This window comes from Vulpes vulpes, chromosome 12, assembly GCF_048418805.1.
Source record: "Vulpes vulpes isolate BD-2025 chromosome 12, VulVul3, whole genome shotgun sequence".
NCBI lineage: Eukaryota > Metazoa > Chordata > Mammalia > Carnivora > Canidae > Vulpes > Vulpes vulpes.
The window spans coordinates 31,930,417-31,950,696 of NC_132791.1; the positions used below are offsets into that span (position 1 = coordinate 31,930,417).

Below are 20,280 nucleotides of genomic sequence, written 5' to 3' on the forward strand. Positions count from 1 at the left end.
TTTTATAATCATAAATACCCAAGTAAAAGATGTTTTTGGCTCTCCTTTGTCATGTGTCTGTTTTTAGAGATTGAGTTTTTCTGAATATTCTGTTGGCCATTTAAAGGATCTGCCTATATGGCTAAAATGTAAACTTTGGCTTTTGTGCCAATATTGTGGCTCTGTTTAGTATTTGGGCAACTTGTAATAAGTGGTAAATGGCTCATTAACTATATTGGAGGCCTCATAGCAGCACTAATTTCAAATCGTGCTGCGTTTACAATTTACATATTAAAAAATGTTCACTTGATTTCGTTCAGGGACAAAGCTGACATCCTATATAAGCATTACTCCAAACAATCCTATTTATTGGTCCAATTATTTCAATTGAAAGATGCTGGTTTACTGCCTCTTAGTATATGTGAACAATTCTCAGTGAAACTGTTAGAGATCAGTTGGACTATAGTGTCAGAATAACCTCACAGGGTTTCGATTCATTTTTAATTTTAAGTCCCAGGATTAAGGATCATTTATAGTATAATGTAACAGTATGGGCAAATATAGTTTCCCTTACTGCCTTTCTGATATTTTTGGGAAAGAATGCTTTTCTGCAAAGCATTCACTTATGAATTGCATGACTGCCTTTTCTCACTATAAATTTCATTCACATTTCTTTCCTTCTCCCACATCCTTAAGAGACAGGACAGCATGCAGTGTTTTGCTTCATTTTATCATTTAAAAATTTTTTTGAGATGTGGTTTAAGGTAGTTCTTCAGGATAGATGTCAAAGTAACTAGTTAATACTGTTTTAAAATCAGGCTCTTAATTAAAAATGCTTAATTTGTGCAAGAAAACTACATGTTAAAATGAATTTGGAAAGATTAGATTGGAATTGCCTCAAATTCAATTAAGCCACACTGCATGGACGTGCTGGGAATATCAATACAATCACTGTAAATTTTGTACAAACTGATTTGTTGCATTATCTTGCTCATCTAACATACGGTACTTTTTGTGTCCATATTGCAGACGGCAACTCCAAACTAACATGGCAGTCAGACTGTGTGATGTGGCTTCTCTGCTTAGAAGTGGTTCGTGGGCAGCAGAGCCTTGGACTGGGGTCTGTGGGATTTTTCTTAAATTCTGTAGGCTACTTTTTTTTTTTTTTTTAGCATGTTGCAGGAGTGCTGAGGCCATACCAAACACTTGAACTTTTCATTTGGCATACTAATTATTCTTACATTTAACCTATTGTGGTATGGCCATCATTAGGACTTTGAAAGCACATTGCAATTTTAACCATAGTGGTATATGTAGCATCAGAACCATGCTTTTGTATGTAACTTTTTATAATCTGAATTAGGATTTAGTGCAGACTCAAAGAAAAGAGTGACAAGCTTTTTTAAAAAAAAAACAAAAAAGTTTTGGTATGGTCTGAATACTAAGTTACCGTAATTCTTTACATTCTGTTTACTATGTATTTTTTTGGTTACTAAATTTTGAAGTTATTTACAATTCCTGATGCTCAAAAAAAAAATTGTTGAAATTGTAAATCTGGCTGAAAATTATTTGCCCAGTAACTGTTGAAAGAGTTTGCATTCTGTGAACAGTTGTGTTGAGCCTATCAATGGAATATGCATTATTTGTAAAATATAGCACATTAGTATCATTTTATTCTGAGCAGATGGTCCTATAGCTGAGAGATGCTGTAATTTTCAGCGCACACAGCCTACTGCAGCTGTTCACTTGAATGTTGGCTTAGGAGCTCATTCTTGCCACCTGAACATGGAAATAAATGTGCAATTAAGTGAGGAGTGTTTGTTGTCCTTGCTAAATCCTGCTAATTTCAGTCAATGAACACTTTATATTTCAAATGCCATCCCAATGAGTTAAGTCCAAATCTCATACTTGGGGTTCACATAGTTTCTACACATACCCTAACTTTTGAATAGCGATTCGTTTTAATTGGCCTTGGCCACTCTCCTCTTGCAACTCATTGTTTTCCTAAATCCTGGGCAAAGATAATCCCGTAAGAGTTTTGCTGTGGAAAGTGACCCACAGCTAATATTCTACAGACTGGAACAGTTACATACTTTATTAGGAAATTTGAAAACTCCTTTCTCAGTTTCAGATAAATTTGTTAATTAGAATAAAATGCATGTCTTGAATTGTTTCAATTTTTTTTCCTACAGATTTCCAAAGATTTCTTTTACTCCTTTAAGTATTCCTTAAGAACACTTACACAAAAGAGGTAGCATGCAGTTTTGTGGGGGAAAAAAAAACCCATTTCTTTGAAAAGGAAATGCAGTCATGGAGGGTTGTAGGTTGTTTGATATTTGATAGGTAGTCTAGATTTTGTCTATTTTTTTTAAATCAAGATAATGCTGATTCTTGTCCAGTCTGACCAGTCTTAATCTGGTCAGTTGACCAGTCTCAATCTATCCTATGCTGCCTTCTTTTATAAACATCTCTTGGCAGTAGAGATTTCTTTCTGTATGCTTATCCAGTGTTGTGCCCTTTTATTTTTCATAGGCAATATGCTTTTTAAAAGACTTTTTTTCTCTTGTCGCACTCTTTCCCTCTACTTTGCTTTTTAAAAATTTTGCCTCAAATTCTTTGCCTTTTATATGTTAGAGAACTTCCCTAAAAGTAGCATTCCATCAATTCAGAATTGTCAGTTTTGAGAAGTAGTTCTTTGTGGAGATGAGAGCTGTATTGAATGAAATATGAAGCATAATTCTTTCAGTGATACTTTGATTTTTGGATTCCCCCACAATCTTGCTGTCCAAAGTAGATAGCTATTGGAAGATGATTTTAGAAAATTTGGGGCTGTGGTTTGTGACTCTTGCTCAAAGAGCATAGCATTGATTTTTAGAAAACTGGATCCAAATTTGCTTATAAGTAGATTTTTAGAGTAGCCTGAACAGTTTGAGGCCATTTCCCCCAAGTCTGCTATTTATTCTATATTTGGAGTTTATAGGTACCTTATTACTTGCATTTCAACAGGCTTATGTGCTCAAATGAGAATTCCTTGGGCTGGTCTGTTTGCAAAAGTTGAAATATTTACGTTCTGCTGAGCTGGAGAGGTTTTTGTTTTGTTTTTTTTTTTTTTCCCATTAAAGTTAGAATCAAGGCAAAATGCCATATTGAATTGTTTGGGGATTCTATTTTGATGCTGTAGACCAGGTACCTTGTTGGTGATCTTTAGCTGCCAAGGTTGACAAGAATGGCTTGTTAGATTCTACAAGGTACACTAAGTACTCATAGCTTCTTTTCCAAGTTATCCTACAAATCCTTTTCATTCCCTAACATTTAACATCTGATATTTTTCTTATTTCTTACCAACAGACGAGGTATAAGATATTGTCAATCAAAAACATTTTCAATATGTAACCAAAACAGTACATGTTGACAAATTTATATTTTTTAAAGTACTCTTGCTCCTTGATTTTAAGTTAATGGATGTCTGTCAGTTTTAGAATATTGAAACTCTTAGGCTAACTGCAAATCTCTTCAGAGTTAGGAATACCATTTTTTGGTTTGTTTTTTGGTAGCATGTTAAGCACTTCTGTTTTGTAGTATGATTTTAGTCAGGGTTTAATTCCGTGCCCTTTGGTACTAAATTTCCTCAAGTTTTTGGATATTGCAGGTGAGTAAGGGTATGTGAGTAGACCCAAAATGCGGTTCTAGTAAATGTTTAACATTTACAGTGTGCTTTTATGTGCATGTATGGAATATGTATGTGAAAATATAATTGTGAACTTAAATTGACTAGCTTAATATGTGAAGTATAAATTAGCGTAGGTGTTTCACATTTTGTTGAAGCTTTATTGTAATTTCAGCAGAACGACTTGTATTTAGTGACAAGTATTTACATTCCTGGTAGGAATCTCTAATAGTTTGTGAAATATGAATTCTGACATTTCTTATTTTCTCTGTTTTTAGCAGGTAATTGCTGCCATGGAAACACAACTGTCTAATGGGCCAACTTGCAATAACACAGCCAATGGTCCAACTACTATAAACAACAACTGCTCGTCACCAGTTGACTCTGGGAACACAGAGGACAGCAAGACCAACTTAATAGTCAACTACCTTCCTCAGAACATGACACAGGAGGAACTAAAGAGTCTTTTTGGGAGCATCGGTGAGATAGAGTCCTGTAAGCTTGTAAGAGACAAAATAACAGGTATGCAGTTTTTCATAGATTATTCACTTTTAAACAGTGTTTCAAGTGTGAGAAAATAATAAGTTTACCGCTTGTAGATCATTCATTGGTACAGTTTTACACATCTAGCTACACTCTGTTACTAAATCAGCAGCATGAAACTTTAAGAGTTTTGTTTTCCTTTTAAAGTATAAAATATTTTTGTGGGCAGTATATATTATAACTAGACTTTTATATATCGTGTGCTGTACACTAACATCTTTCAAAAATGTTTTAGAAGTGTCTCTATGGGACAGAAAGTGTCATGTTGAACTTTAGTTTTTAGTTCCCTGAGCTTATATGATGTAGCATTTTAACAGTGAGGTAGAAGAAGAATATTCCATTTGGGAAGAGGAGGAAATCTCTTAAAATGTTTTTTCCTTTAAGTCTGTATAGTTCTGCTTATAATATGTGTGACAAAATAAATGGTAATATTCACACTGTCAATGTATAAATATTTGCACTGATAAAATTTGCATGTAGCAAGATCCTCTGTTCTATTCCTTGGTAAGGATAGGAAAAAGTGGTATATGAGTGTTCCTTTTATCATAAAGGTAAAAATGAAAGGATAGGTAATTTGAATTTTGAATATTGGGTAGTGGAAAATATCCTTAGTATTTTGTAAGATTCGACTAAATATTTAGAATAAGCCAAAACCTGATCGAGGAGCAGGTTCTTGGGATATAGGAGTTAACATTTCTTGCGGGAGTTGTTTTCAAACACTGAAAATGTAAGAAGTTAATTGTAGAAAGACAAACTTTCTCACATTAAATTTGAGTGATGGTGTATATTAAATTGCTTTACATGGCTTTATAACTCAAACTATACAAACCAAATAGGTGAAATGGGCAAAGAAGCCCTAATGGCAGTGAGAAGAGTTTGACCAAGAGTCTGAACTTCAGTCCTCTGACCTTGGACAAATCAACTCTTGGCTTCAGGTCTCCCTTGGTAAAATGAGGTAGAGAGCAAAGAAAGGGGTCACGCTAGGTGATTTGTGAGGTTATTTTTGTTGTTGTTTTACTTTAAGATCATACCATTAGCTGTTCTTTTAACAAGACAGCAGGATTTATTGTCTCCAAGGTGAATGAGAGCTGTCACCTCAGCTTGGCCTCACAATCCTATTTCTTTGAGGTACACATTGAAGCTCACAGGGAGAACATATTTAAGTCAAGTAAAAACTCAGTAAAACCTGGTTGTCATCAATCTATACTGAATATTTATATTTGAACAAATATTTATATTTGAACTAATTATGTTACTTAGATGTTCACCACAGTATCATTAGGAAGAGTTGGTTGTGTCTTTATGAATAAATAAATAAAATCTTAAAAAGGAAGAGTTGGTTGTTTTTGTTATTGAATAGTGATAATCAAATGGAAAATATTTTTCCATTTCTTTCCCCCAAATCAGTGTCATCATCATACATTAAATTTATAAACAGTTTTTGAACAGTTGAAAAGGTAGAGAACAAATGGCTCTTGATACATTTGTCCTGACACACTAAATTTTATTACTATCTTTAGGAAAACAGTTTCTTCATACACGAATTTTGCAACCTCTTTGACATGAATGTGTGATAAATGGTATAAAGGCCATGACATCAATGATATGATTTCTGGTTTGATTATTTAGTAACTGTTCCTACCATTTAAGAAACAAAACAAAACAAAAAAAAACAAAACCAAAAACTTGAACTAGGTATATAAACATTGAATTTTTTTGTTATGATAGTGGGAATAGATAAAAATATGAAACAAATCTTACATCCTTTTTATTAGGCATCTTCTGCAGAAAACATTTCAGAGATTTTTTTTTTTAAAGATTTACTTATTTATTCATCAGAGAGAGAGAGAGGCAGAGACACACAGGCAGAGGGAGAAGCAGGCTCCATGCAGGGATCCCGACGTGGGACTCGATCCTGGGTCCCCAGGATCATGCCCTGGGCTGAAGGCGGTGCTAAACTGCTGAGCCACCCGGGCTGCCCACATTTCAGAGTGGGCAGTCCTGAATTATCTTATTCTTTCAAAGTCTTTTATTAGAGCTGTTTTATCGTGTAATAAATTTGAATTCTATGTCTTCCTACCTGTCTTTAGTATGACAAACCGTGGTAATGGAACCACAGTGCACGGTCATCTGAAGTACATGGTTAGATATTGGCAAAGTGCATTAACGTATGCTCTCCACTTTCTTTATCTCCCCACCAGCACCCCATTGTCTTTTCAGTGAGACGGGGCCAATGAAGTTTTCCACCATGGTAAAATTTCTGTTTAAAACCTCTAGTAAGCAAGTGGAGTACCCAAGAAAATCCATAGTGGCCAAGAGCGTCAAAAGATGTTTTCTAAGCTTCATTCCAGGAGACAGTCTTATTTGTTCTTCAAAGTAAATGTTTCATTCACAGATAAGTTTGAGAAATGCTGCCCTTCAACTGCCCTGCAGTTGAGAAACTGCAGATCCCTAGCATATTAGAAAACATACATTAAAATCCTGCAGTAAAGAAACCGGTTTTCCAGCCTTACTTGACCTTAGAACTCATTTGGGGAGATATCTCCCCAATACTAGATATCCATAGAGCATATAAAAGCTTTTGCTTGAAAGCTATTGAAATCATTTAATGACTTATCAGACACTCTGAAACTCTTCTGTAACTTGTTCTGCATCAGAGTATGAGCATGTTTCATAAGTGAACATCCATGATAACTGTATATTAAAAAGATGAGTAGGTAAGTAGGTAAATAACACAAAGGGACCTACCTCTTCTAGTAACCCTGTTTTTGACTTCGTCTGTTGCCATCTTATTCTTAGTATGGGTTAAATGGTGTTTAGAAGGGTCTGAATCATTTAGTTTCAAAGCGTACATTTAGATTTTTAATTCTGAATTTCTTAGTAAATATTTGTATTGAACAAAGGATAGTCTAGTAAATGGTAGATTTCTAAAACTGGAATTTGAATGGCTGTACTTTGTGAAGTCGGCATATCGTCCTAAGAAGCTACTATTAACGTATCTAGAAAAACTGAAAGAGGGACGCAGGGAGCCTGCTTCTCCCTCTGCCTATGTCTGTGCCCCTCTCTTTGTCTCTCGTGAATGAATAAATAAAACCTAAAAAGGAAAGAAAGAATGAAAGAATTTGTAAGGATTTGGACCCTGCCCTGTGCTATTTAGCATTAGCCAGCTGATGCAGTTTCTCAGTACACATTTTTATTTATTTTAAAGATTTTATTTATTCATGGGGAGCAGGGGGCAGAGACACAGGCAGAGAGAGAAGCAGGCCCCATGCAGGGGGCCTGATGTGGGACTCCATCCCAGGACTCCAGGACCACGCCCTGGGCCAAAGGCAGGTACTAAACCACTGAACCACCCAGGGATCCCTTCAGTACACATTTTTAGGGTCAAGTTTGAGGGTCTAATTATCCAACTTACCCTACCTCCTGGGGAACTACTGGGCCAACTCTTTGTATTCTGATTTTGTAGGAGGTGAGCATTAACTGTCTGGGTTATAAGAAAACAATGAGATCGGTCTTTGGGAAGAACATTTAAATCATTCTTTTCTCATTTTTCTTAAGTCTTTCTTTGTTTAAATAATGCTGAATTAGGAAACTGTGTCTCAGGTTAAAAGAAATCGAGTTAGGAAAGTATGTGCCTCTTTCCTAAGTTCTAAAAGAGTATATAATTTTTAGATTGTGTTGTTGGCAAATTAATGTCACCATTTTGATAGAATGAGCTTTAGAGAAATACATTAAGACACCTCTTTAGTGGTAAATATAGTAATCTTCTCTTTAGCCTAAATTCTATTTATTATGTTGTTTTTCAGGCCTTTGCTTTGGGCTCGTGCCCAGCTTTAGGCTTCATCCCGTTTCCTGTCTATAGACATTCATCATGAGAAGCTACTGCTACTTGTACAGTTTAGCTGATGTCGGTCCATCTCTTTGAGTTTATGCACTTCAGAGTCCTTGACACCTGCTGATGCTGCATTCTAGAGGAGTGAAATAGATTTTATGATGCAAGGAATGAGTAATAGTGTGTCAGAATCAGAAGTGTCCTTGAAACGACCTTAGCCAACTCTGTATTTAACAGGTTATCTGAAGCCCAGGTTTGTTTAAATGATTGACTAGTCCAAGACCAATGGCTTTTAAGTGGTAAAGCACGGACCAGAATCCTGGTTTTCTGATTCTTTCTTGGGACATTTCCTCTTTGCCTCTTGTGAGAGGCCAGAATTCTTTAAAAAAAAACTAACCACAGGAACAACTGATGAATTTGTAGTGAGACACATAACTTGAACAGATTCACTAAGGGGCATCTTTTGGTAAGTGTGTCGTCTTCAGAAGGGGAATGAGAGGTTTTTGAGAGTCCAGGACTGAGGGAATACATAGAATGAAGGAGAACATCCATACTTCTCTACAAACTTTGTAGTCTGTAGTTGTGAATTTTGGATATTCTAGCTCAGTGTTTCTGAAACCTGGCTGCCCATCCTCATGTGAGGGAGTTTTTAAAAATACAATTTCTGGAGACTTTTGGGAATCTGTTGTCAGAAAGCTCCCCAGGTGATTTTGATGGGTAAGTGAACAGTTTTGGGAATCAGCCTTTTGAACTATAATCAGTAGTTACCTGCATTGGAATCATTTGGGATGATGACCAGAAATGCAGCTTTCTAGGCCCTGCCCAGACCTACTGAATTACAATCTTTGAGGTAAGGCCCAGAATATTCCATTTACCTGGGAGTTATCCACTGCATTTCCTGAGAAATTTGCAAGGAGATAGAAGCAGAAATTTCCAGTTTCCCTGAACTCTGGTTGGAGGTGGGTGGGAGAGTTGTTATAACTGCAGTTCCTGAACTATGGCAAACTGAGTTTCAGGTGTGGTCCTCTCCCCAGTGGTGGTTTCTGATGAGTTAACTCCTGGGGTTTAGGTCTAGGGATGTGTAGTTTAAAAGTCATTTACCACTCAAAAGTCTGTCTTTACTGAACGTCCAGCCTGTCCCTGAAAGGTTATGTGTATGCACATGTGTAGTTTTCAGAACGCCAAGATAGCTTGTTCTGTTATTGTTGTTTTTCCTTTCTTCTAATAGAAGACAGAGAGAAGTGTAGTTAGTTGAAGCCCTCTGGAATGAGTGGTGCTTCTTTTTATTTTGGTGTGATGTCTTCAATCTTATTCTAGGAATTGTTTGAGTGGGATCCTATGCTGACAATCCCCTGCCCCTGAAAGTCAGCTGCTAATTACAATCTTTTAGACAAAAGTAATAAACAAAGACTCAGACAAATAAAAACTATAGGAGACCCAAGGAGGGACTTGGCCAGTGTCCCTTTATCTGTATGGTAAAATCTTTTTTTTAATAGGAGAGTTCTTAGCTAGACTTAAGTTTCGGGGTTTTTTTTTTTTTTTTTTGCTTCCTGAGAATATTCTCTCCTCTTTTTAAAAACAAGTACAGGCTTAGCTTTTCAGGATTGAAATAGTAAGATGCATTTTTATTTTTCTAATACATACCTTCAATATTAATATTTACTGTGATGAAGTCAATTATAGCCTCAGGCTGTTTGGATGAACATTAATTTGAAAAGGTGGGTTGTTTGTGTCTGTTGCAATCCTAAGGTCAGCTGTTCAGTGTCCATAGTATCAAAAGATTAAGAATTTTGATTCAAACAAGCAATTGAAGAGAGGCAGAGTGGGTGGGTGATTGGTGGTAGCTTAATAAACACCTCATATTGCAGGCTCTGGGTATTTAATTAGAGATTTAGCAGAAATGGGTGGTGTGTGCTCAGGCTTTCACAAAACAGGGTAACTTGGCTCTACTAGATAAATGCTTTGGTGGTCCCTAGTGAATCAACTGTGGAATACAATACATTTGAATATGGCTATTTTCAGATTTTAGTGGCTAAATTTGTATGAGGTGAATTTTGTAGAAAATGAATTTTTTTTTGTGGTACTGAAGAAACTTTATATTTTTAATTATGTTGTTAATTGCACCGTTGTCTTTTTTGAAAGGTCATGGCTAATCAGTCATTTAAAAAATTTGTTACCACTATAGAAGCTTTTTATAAAGTTTTGGGGAAGAAACTTAAAATTCTTTTATGTTCATTTTTCCACTCAAACCTTGAACCTAGCGTTTTATAGAACGGAATTCATTGTCAGCATTGAGTAGTTTAGATGAAGAACTTTAGGGTGATGCAATTAAAATTTGTCAAATTTAAGAAACTAAAGACAATTCTTTACCATTATCAGGGAGGAAAATCTTTTCCATAATTCTTAGTTTAATTCACAGGCCCCCCAGGGACTGAACCTAACAAAAGATAGATGATACAATGTCTCGTCAACTATATCTCAATAAAACTGGAGTGGGGGGATTAACAGAAGAGGCACAGTTTTCATTAGTATTTTATGTACACTGGGGTTCACAAAAGAGAATTGAAGTAGAAGTGGTTAGATTTGGGGGTTTATACCCTTTTACCAAAGGAAAGGGTGTTTGGGTTTTGAAGCTTTGATAGACTGTGGGAAAGTGATCAGGCATTACATGGGGCGGGGAACTAATAGAAGGTATTGAGATATTTTAGCAAGGTTTGTTTGTACGTTTTGGTGCCAGCTCTCCATCTCGGGTGGTGGAAGTTGCTCTCCTCTTTATGGCACAGGAGCAGGGGACCTCTTCACAAGGGCAATTTGTGACTTCTTTGTAGGCAGAAAAGGATAGGGAAGAGAACTCTCTGTGTCTGTTGATTCGTAATTGCCTTCAGCTCAAAATAATCTTAGGCCAAAATGGCATATTTGCAGTGGTATCTTCTTTAGGACCTCTTTATCATGAGATAAATTAATTTTCAGTTAGCACACCTAAACAGAAAACCTTCTTCTTCTTCTGTGGATATCCTATGATAATGCAACCTGAAATGGCTAGTTGCTGGGAAGAAAAGATGGCATTGTGAAGGTATAGAGAAGTTTGAAACAAAACCATTGCTGATTAATTTGTCAGTCATCTGGATTTTAGCTTCTCTGATTTCTTGATGTTGATATTTGTGTTACTTTGTTTTATTCTATTAGAAGGAAGTGAAGGAAAAGTATTGCAGCTTCCTAGTGCTGATTACACATTTTACAGTAGCTTTTTAAGAATATTTACGGGAAAATGAGGTTGAACCTATTGTGTATTTTTATTATTTTTTTTTAAATGTATTTATTTATGATAGTCACAGAGAGAGAGAGGCAGAGACACAGGCAGAGGGAGAGAAGCAGGCTCCATGCACCTGGAGCCCGACGTGGGATTCGATCCCAGGTCTCCAGGATCGCACCCTGGTCCAAAGGCAGGCGCCAAACCACTGCACCACCCAGGGATCCCTGAACCTATTGTGTAAATGAGGTTTATGAGTTTTGATTCTATGCTTTGTTGGCCCATATCATCACCAGGGCTTCTAGAATGATCATGGTTGTCTTATCAATAGATTAAGAACATTCATTGAGTGCCTTTGACTTGATTCCTTTATGACTTTGGTATAAAACACAAGCTTTGTTAATGTATTCAAATTCATAGAAAACACAGAGTTCATCTGTAAGGAGTCCTCCCCTTAAAATTTAGTGTCCGTGTTTGTGTGCTCTTTGCTATACCAGATCTTTCACACTGTTTTTTCTAGTTTTTGTTTATTTCTGCATTAGGAGATTGGTAACATAGAGTAGAAACCACTTTCAGTTTATTATGCAGTGGCAGTCCCTGTAATGATGGAAAAATGTAGATTAGAAAGAAGATGGTGATCTAAATGGGAGAAGATAAAGAGCAATTAAATTCTGATACAGGATTTCTTCCTTCTGTAATCCAAAGAATGTTAAAATCCTGTTTCTCTTTACCTATGAAGTTGACTCTCCCTGTCCCTTTTTTGATGTGATGGATTTTATTTCAGTCTCATCTATTACGCCACCTTAGCATCAACCTTTGTTTTTTAAACTTTCGAAATTATGAATAGAGCAAAGCATTTTGCTTTTGCACCTGTTGGAACATTTCCTGAACAGAATAGTTGATCTCTGAAGCTAAAACCATGCTTCACAATTCATCAGCTTCTTCTTAGCTTGTTCTAAGTTAATTGACTTTCAGTGGAGCGCATTGCTACTACTGAATTTTGAGAGCTGTGGAAACGCTCAGAGCTTGCCTTTTCAACTAAAAAGGTCAGCTTTAAGAAATATTTCCTGGCATTTTACTTGTGTCGTTTGATTTGTGAGGCCTATGCAGTGGCTTTAGTAAGTATGTTTTACTCCTTAAAACGGGGTTTTGCTTTTTAAAGTTTTACAATGTCAATATTTTGACACCACTGAATGTCCTTTTATTGGTGATAGTATCTGTCATCAACTATATATGCTGGAGAGCTTTAAAGTTGTAAAGCAGCATAGGCTCAGGTCCTGGTCCCAGGGTTCTGGGATTGAGAACTTACTGCATCAGGCTCCCACAGGAGCCTGCCTGTCTCTCTGTCTACGTTTCTGCGTCGCTCATGAATAAGTACAATCTTAAAAAAAAATATACATCATGTTTAGCTAATTGAGGATGGGTCATTCTGCATTGTTCTAAATAGGAGCAAAGAATCTTACTCTGTATGCCTCCTTCACTGGGAAAAAAAATGCAAGATAGAAATATTCAATTTAAACTGTATCCATAGCATTCCTTTGTATCTTTCCATGTGAAATGGACTTGAATGTAGTGGTAATAGGATTTACCAAACCCTTATGTACACTAGGCTTGTTATTTGCTTAGCTTGGGATCAAGTTCTCAGGATTAACATTGAAACAAAATGCCTGCTACCTGCTACTCCCCAGCTAGGGAGGAGGCCTAAGGAGGCTATTTTAGAGGTTTTAGTCTAGAAAGAATGTGTTACACTTGGGTTCATATCTCAGTGTAGCCACTTACTTGTAATGTAGCCTTATATGAGCTATTTGACTCCAAAGTTGAGTCTTTTTTATAAAGTGGGTAGCACACAGGGTGCCTGGGTGGCTCAGTGGTTGAGCATCTGCCTTTGGCTTGATCCCGGGGTCCTGGGATCAAGTCCTGCATCAAGCTCCCTGTAGGAAGCCTGCTTCTCCCTCTGCCTATGTCTCTGCCTCTCTCTCTGTCTCTTATTATTATTATTATTATTATTAATAATAATAATAATAATATAATAATTAATAATAAAGTGGGTAGCACACAGGTATCTCTCTCCTGTCTTCCTTCTTACCAGTTAATACACATTCAGACAATTGCAGACTTTTTTTCCTTAGGTGAACCAATTTTTGAAAAAAATCTTTAAATAGATGTTGCCTTAGAATTCTTATAGTTTCTCAGACACGATGTGGGAAGAACCCAAAGCTAATGTTCTTTTTCTCTGCTTTCTAGGTGATTTGACCAAGATAATTGATTTTCTAGAGGTGGGATGAAGTGGGAATAGGAAGTTCAAGGCAGGACTTGGGAGCCCAGAAAGATGATTAATGATACTCTATCAGTCTCTGTGAACTAGAGTGCTGGAGTGTGGAGTCATTGCTGTGTGTGGTATTGTGTGCATGTTATTCAGAATGAATGAGCTTGACTTAAAATATGAAGGTTTTCTTTGTTGAGCTTCCCCAGCGGACTGTTACTGGCCTAGAAGGTCAGCAGGCTGTTAAATTGAGTCAAAAGGTATTGGTTAGATAAAAACTGATACTTGCTTTTACTTTGAGGGACACCTTCTTTAAAATTAGTACCCCTTTAATATAAATTGTAAATATTATTATGAAATATTCTGATTTCATAAAATAAGACATTCAAGTAGGGAAATGCAGAGACCTGTGTGTTTGGTTGTTAGGCCCAGAATTCATGTACTGTTAGCAGATCAGAGGACTTCATAAAAAATATTGCTATCCTTTTATTTCTGTTAGAATATTCATTGAAAACGTTTAAAGCTTTGCTTCTATTCAGTCAGCACAGACTTACAGATTTCAGTTTGTGGAGGGGGGGGTGGCGATTTCCACGAGGGCATGGTTAACTTAGCAGATGCAATTTTACATCTTGTTTTCCTTTTTTTGTTAAAACCGTATGCATATTGTGAATTAGAGTTTATTTTTAGCTCTTAATGAGTTCTTTTCTCATCATTGTACTTTTTGTTGGAACTCTGTTTTCTACATAATGCTTTGGTTTTGAAGGGGGAGTGTATATGGCTCACAAGTCCTGTAATCCACCCCCAACCTCCTGTCCAGCTTCAGAGAAATTTGCATTTTTGCATTTGAGGTGATAGATCTTGTTATTTTTTACTTTGTAGAGTAGATGTGGTCTTGTCCTTGACTCTTCACAACCTGTTTGACCTTCTGGCTTTATTTTGAGAAAGTCAAATTCTCCTTTTAAAGCAAGGTTTAAAGGAGGCATAGTAGCTCCAAAACAGGCAAACCAGAGTCCTTTCATTGTATTCAAGGTCATTGGAATCTGAGGGAACAATTTTATTTCCTCACATTTTGATGCTTAAAATCTAGTCTTCAGGGGCCACTGGGTCAGTAACACAGTGGTCTCCAAGGCACTGTTCTCGGAGTCCTCTTTCCTAACCCTCATACAAGTCCCCAAGAGCTTATTTCATACCACCGAAATGTATTCTATAGGTTGGTTGTGGTGTGTCAGATCTGTTGTCCCACTGAGTTAGTGGTTTACATTGTCAGTATCAATGGTTTTTGAACAGTCTTTAGTGTTGTGGGTTTTTTTTGTTTGTTTGTTTGGAGAAAATAAAATTCTTGCTTTTTCTTTTTTTTACAGTGCTTTTATTTTTAACTAGTCCCTAATGCAGAATTGTAACTGTAATTGTTTGAAAGAATTATCCCATTGTCGGTTTTATGTTCTCACCCTGCAACCTGTTAAGATATTTATGTAAGCTTAAAGGATTAGAATGGGAATCTGTTCAAGAAGCTTTCAGTGGAAACATGACATAGGGGTCCGGAGGTGCCCGGCCCGACCCAGGGTATCACCAAGTTTTAAGATATGATACTGAAAGTCTTTCATTGGCCTGTAGATTCTACATTTAGAAAAAACAGAATTCCTTTGGGGATTGTAATATTCTAATATAGTTCCTGGTCACTTTGTGTTTCTGTAGAAATTGTACTTCTTTTAATTTAGATGAGAATTACAGAGAATGAAAGTGAAGGGACAAGTTAGCATTGTGAGCAATAATGGAATCCAGGGTCTTGGGGTAACATACAAGATTGGAAAGTTACTATGTCTGATGATAAGATTTTTAATTTGGTGACAATCATTTAAGATAGGATAGCTCATGTGAGTTATCACTAAGATTAACCTTCAGTTCTTTGTTTTATGAATATTCAATCAAAAGTCTTGAGAATTGCTAGGAAAGAAAAATTCTGGGTTAATTTCCATGTTTTAAGAGTGCAAGGACTAAAATGAAGACATTCAGGTAGCACAGAAGAGCATAATTGAATTGTTTAATTGTATGTTTAATGTAATCTTTCATAGTCTGGAGGCTTAAGAAAAAGAATTTGTCCCTCTCCCTTTCTTCAAAAGAAAGCTGTTTAGAGCCAATCTTTATCTCAATCTCAACTAATCTCAGAGATATCTGAAGTTTTTATACCTTTACAATTTAATATATATATATATATATATATATACACACACACATATATATATATATATATATAGAAGCTAAAGCTTTTAAAACACAGTATAAGTTCTACTTCCTTTAGTCTCAGATGTCATTTTTTTTTAGAGAGGAGTGGAGATCAAGAACCCAGGTACAGAACGGAAGGCTTTGGGTTTAAGAGAGATGCATTTCAGTGAATATATGTTTTCTTACTAGGAGAATATTCTTGTTTGAGGAAAATGAGGTTGGTAAGCTAGGTGTAAAGGGACTATGTTAATAATGTTGGTGTTTATGAGGATAGCTAGAATAAGCCCTTAATTTATACATTGAATTGTATTTGGGGATAGCTCTTGACTATTAAGTGCTCTGGCACCATATATTAAATTTTTCAAGTTTTCCTAAGACAAAGGAAATTAGTTTGTAACATATAGTTATTTAGTCTCCTTCTCCTTTATAAATAGCAAGGAAGAAATTGTCAGCAACAACATAAGAAAACTTGACACTAAAGGTTACTGAATATTGGAATGAGCTGAAAGACTAGTGAAATCGTCATTTGAGTGGTGTACTTGTACTTGAATACCTAGCATTTTTGTATAGCACTCTACGGCTTAGGAGGCTCTTTAACGTGACTGATTGGAATGTTCTGGTATGAATTGATTTGTGTGACAAGGGCAAGGTAGATGGTGGAGTCACGGGGTGAGCATGAAAGAGTGCATATAGCCCAGCTTTTTTCTGCAGGTAAGGTATCCCTTCACAGATCGGCATCGTAGGGCTGAGTTACACTCCCAGCCCCCTTTTCTTTTGGGGACACTTTGTGGCAAAAAGATGGATTTTTCTGAATGAGCTACCTTTTGCCACCTGTCTTTGCCTTAATCTTGAAATATGTTTGCAGGGTTGCCATGTGATGCGACCCAAATAGCTTAGCAACTATGTAGAAGTTGCTTCCCCCATCAGACATCCTTAATATCATTTATCCTGGTACCATAAAAACGGCATCTTCCCCAAGAATGAGCCTCAGATATGTAATCTTCAGTAATAGCAGATGAAAGCAGGCATCATTTTAAAAGTCCTTAAGGTAGGGGCACCTGGGAGGCTTAGTCAGTAAGTGCCTGCCTTCAGCCAAGGTCACGATCCCAAGGTCCTGGGATCGAGCCCTGTGTCCGGCTCCCTGATCAGCAGGGAGTTGGCTTCTTTCTCTCCATCTGGCCCTCCCTCGTGCTCTCTCTCTCAAATAAATTTTAAAAGATCCTTAAAATTGAGAAAAAAATTTCTGTAAGATAAAGTTTAGGTCTACCTCTTTTATTTTTTTTAAAAGTTTGTTAACTTACTTTTTTAAAAATAATCTCTATACCCCATGTAGCACTTGAACTCATGACCCTGAGATCAAGAGTTACATACTCTGCCAACTGAGCCAGACCCGCGCCCTAGATGCACTTATTGAATAAAATTCTTTTTCCCTACCATCTTTCTTTAGGTTCGTGGGTACTTGAGTCCATAAAATGGTAATAAATTAAAAAGATGATTTTTGTGTTTAGGTTTTTCCTGTTTAGAGGGGAAATGTATCCAGAGTTAGGAGTGGGCCTGTAGGCTAAGTTGTGGAGCATATGATTTGCATATTTCCTTTTTAATATACTTTTTAGTCAGTGGTAAGAGAGCAGCTCTGTTTCTGCAGGTCAGTGTGATGGTCCATTTGCTGTGATGCTCAGGAGGACAAGGTTTTTGTGTGCTAATGAGTCATTGTGTGAACAGATCTTCTAAGCATTTGCTTCTTAAAGTATGTGAATTTTAAATTTGGAGGATCACAATAGTTAATCTTTTCAACTTTTTTTTTTCTTTCCAACTTTTAAACTAGGTTATTTTGTCAGAGATGCTTATGTGTGATGTGAATGTGGCAATCATGGGAGCCAGACCATTTTGTATTTCTTTTTAGAAGCCATCTGTTAATTGGTGGGCAAATTGCCCTATGGTCTGAGTGGTTTGGTGTAACATATCTGTCCCTTAGCAAAAACAAAATGGATATTTATTTCTGTTCGGGTATACCTCTTTGACTTAATTTGTAGCCATGGTTCCCATCTGGCCCGCAGCCTTTTAAACTTTCACCTTGTACTGCTGGCTTTCTCTATAGAATGTTTTCTGTTGGGATTCTTTTTTCTTTACTGCTTCAAGAGAGGATTTTCTTGAGGTCCTTGAAGCTGTGTCTGCAGTATTTAAGTAAGTTTCCTTTATAGTCAGCATTTATATCCTAACCTGACCAAACACAATTGGTTGGTTTGGGGATTTCTCCTAAGTATAAAAATCAGTGCTTTTATGTGACTATTTTAAATTGAGGGGGAGGGGAAAAATACATCATGTTCCTCATATCTTTCTGAAAATGTAACTGCCTTTTTTTTTATTAAATATAAACTAAACAAAATGTACTGTACAAAAGAGAAGGAAAATCACATGTTATTTATACCTAAATCTTTGTGTCAGTTGGGGACAGTGGATGTCCTTTGGAATTTTACTTCCTTTGTCTTTGCTAAAAATATCTCTAATTTAATTATGGTCTTTCTTTAGAAATAAAATGAGCTAAAGTGGAGAGTTGTTCCCAAGGGGAAGCTTTGTTACATATATTGAGGATACTTTATCAATGATACAGATGAGGAGATGCAATGATACATGTTTTTACTTTATTTGAAACTTTTTTTTTCCAGATTGATGTGATGCTGTGATGCTATCCAAGGTCTGCCCCCCCCCTTTCTTTTTTAAAGTAGCCCGACACCCAGCATGGAGGCCAACGTGGGGTTTGAACTCATGATCCTGAGATCAAGAGTCAGATGCTTAATGGACTAAGCCAGCCACACACTGCAGGGTCCTCTTCTTAAATGACCCAGCCTTCCCTTCTTTCTCAACTCTCTTTTTCTTTTTTGACTTGGTATCACCATTTGTATATGTAGGACTTAGGTCTGTGTGTGCATTCAGAAATCCTGTATAACCTTGTGATAGCTGCACAAAATGTAAAGTATTTGTGTTTGTTTATAGTAGTATTAACACTTTTTGTCTACTCATAAGAAAGAGCAGCTTAACTGCGGGTGAGGAGGAGAATTCAGGTGTATATATTTTTACAGCTTTGTAAAAGAGATCTTGGGAAATCATAAGTCTTCACTGGATAGTCAAGTTGGGTTTTGCTGTTTGATGGCCAGGGTTATCCATATCTATTTGACTGCATGGCAAATGAATATTGGAGAGGCTGCTGGGTTGGTGCTTTGATAATTTCTGAATATTAGAAATTAACCTTCTGAGAAGGTTCCTTGTCTTCTGTTACTCTTAGGAAGGTGAGAAGTTATACCTTGGAAGTATGGAACTACTGGGATAAGAGGGTTGCCTTTAATTCCATTCCTGGCCCTTATTATGGAAGGCCCACCAAAGGAAAAGAGTAGTTGTTCCAAAAGTACAATTTTGAGGATAGAGGGCTTAGAATGAATTAATCATGTTTATTCAGAGGTAAAAATAGAGGCTCAGAGAGGGGCAGCATAAGCAAAAGGTTTTATGGAGTAGGAGAATAGATAGGTGGTTAGTCATTTCATATTGAGGCGGGTTGTAGGGACTTGTGAAAGAGCTTGTGTCTTTTTATCCTGTAATTTCTTAATTTTTATTTATTTTTATTTATTTATTAGAGATCCTGGGTACTTGAATAAAAAGCATTTGGGTCAGATGCCCTTCCTGGACTATCAAAATTTCTTTCTCATGGTCTTCTTGGTCCTAGACCTTTATGTCCTGATTGTTCTAGGCTTCCAGAGTTAACCTCCCTAGATTTTTCTGTTTGTCTCTTCTCTTTTCAATAGTCCCTTCCTGCTTGGTGCATACTGCAGGATGACCACTACTGACCTTCATGAGGGGCACCTCTGTTCTCAGAGCCTGCTGCTTTACTTCTGTACAGACCATGTACTGTTCATTCATTTTGCCTTTGGTCTATTTCCTCTGTCTTTCTCTACACATTAGCTCTTCTCCGTATGCCTATTTTCTTATTTCTCTGTCAAGAAACTCCTAAGTTTCTTCTGTTTCAGTTAACTAAATATATCTTGCAAGTTCGTCCTGATTGAGCATGAAACTCCAGTGATTAATCTGAGGTGTTCCATGTTCATTAGGGGCCTGCATCTCCCCTTGTTTATTGTCTTACTTTAAATTTTTGAACAAAGATCTTAAGAGGGCAGAGAGCATGTGGTATTGATTCCACCTGCTTTTCTTCAGCTAGGAAACCACACTGTGCGTATAAAAGCATTTTAATGCAATCTGCTGACGAGAGAAGTGTCTTGTGTGGGAGATAATTTTGGCAGTCGCAAACATGTTTGGCTTTAGCCATAAGAATTGCTTTCTGAGTTTCTGGAAAAAGAGTATGCAAATCAAGTCCTGTTTTAAATGAATCTTTTTATATTGTGGATATCTCTAATCTGTTTTGTAATGATGGATTTGTTTTGAGGATTTAAATGGTTTGTGCACCTGCAGGATGCCATTCCTTCCCCCCCACCCCCCTTTTGTACTCAGTGTCTTGATGGATTAAGAAAGAATGG

The 20,280-nt window shown here is 36.7% G+C and overlaps 1 protein-coding gene across 36 annotated transcripts in view; it reads left to right on the forward strand.

The window, feature by feature from the left end:
- The window catches only part of ELAVL2 (ELAV like RNA binding protein 2), a 166,791-nt gene that overhangs the window by 96,078 nt on the left and 50,433 nt on the right, over positions 1–20,280 (forward strand). For 13 of the 36 annotated variants that reach the window (XM_072728143.1, XM_072728149.1, XM_072728150.1 and 10 more), the window contains 2 exons: positions 1,009–1,099; positions 3,925–4,168. In XM_072728143.1, coding sequence (XP_072584244.1) covers positions 1,028–1,099; positions 3,925–4,168 — 316 coding nt within the window. In that variant the 5' untranslated portion in view covers positions 1,009–1,027. Of the gene's footprint in view, positions 1–1,008; positions 1,125–3,924; positions 4,169–20,280 lie in introns of all 36 variants that reach the window. The other 23 variants (XM_072728141.1, XM_072728133.1, XM_072728137.1 and 20 more) reach the window with 3 other exon arrangements.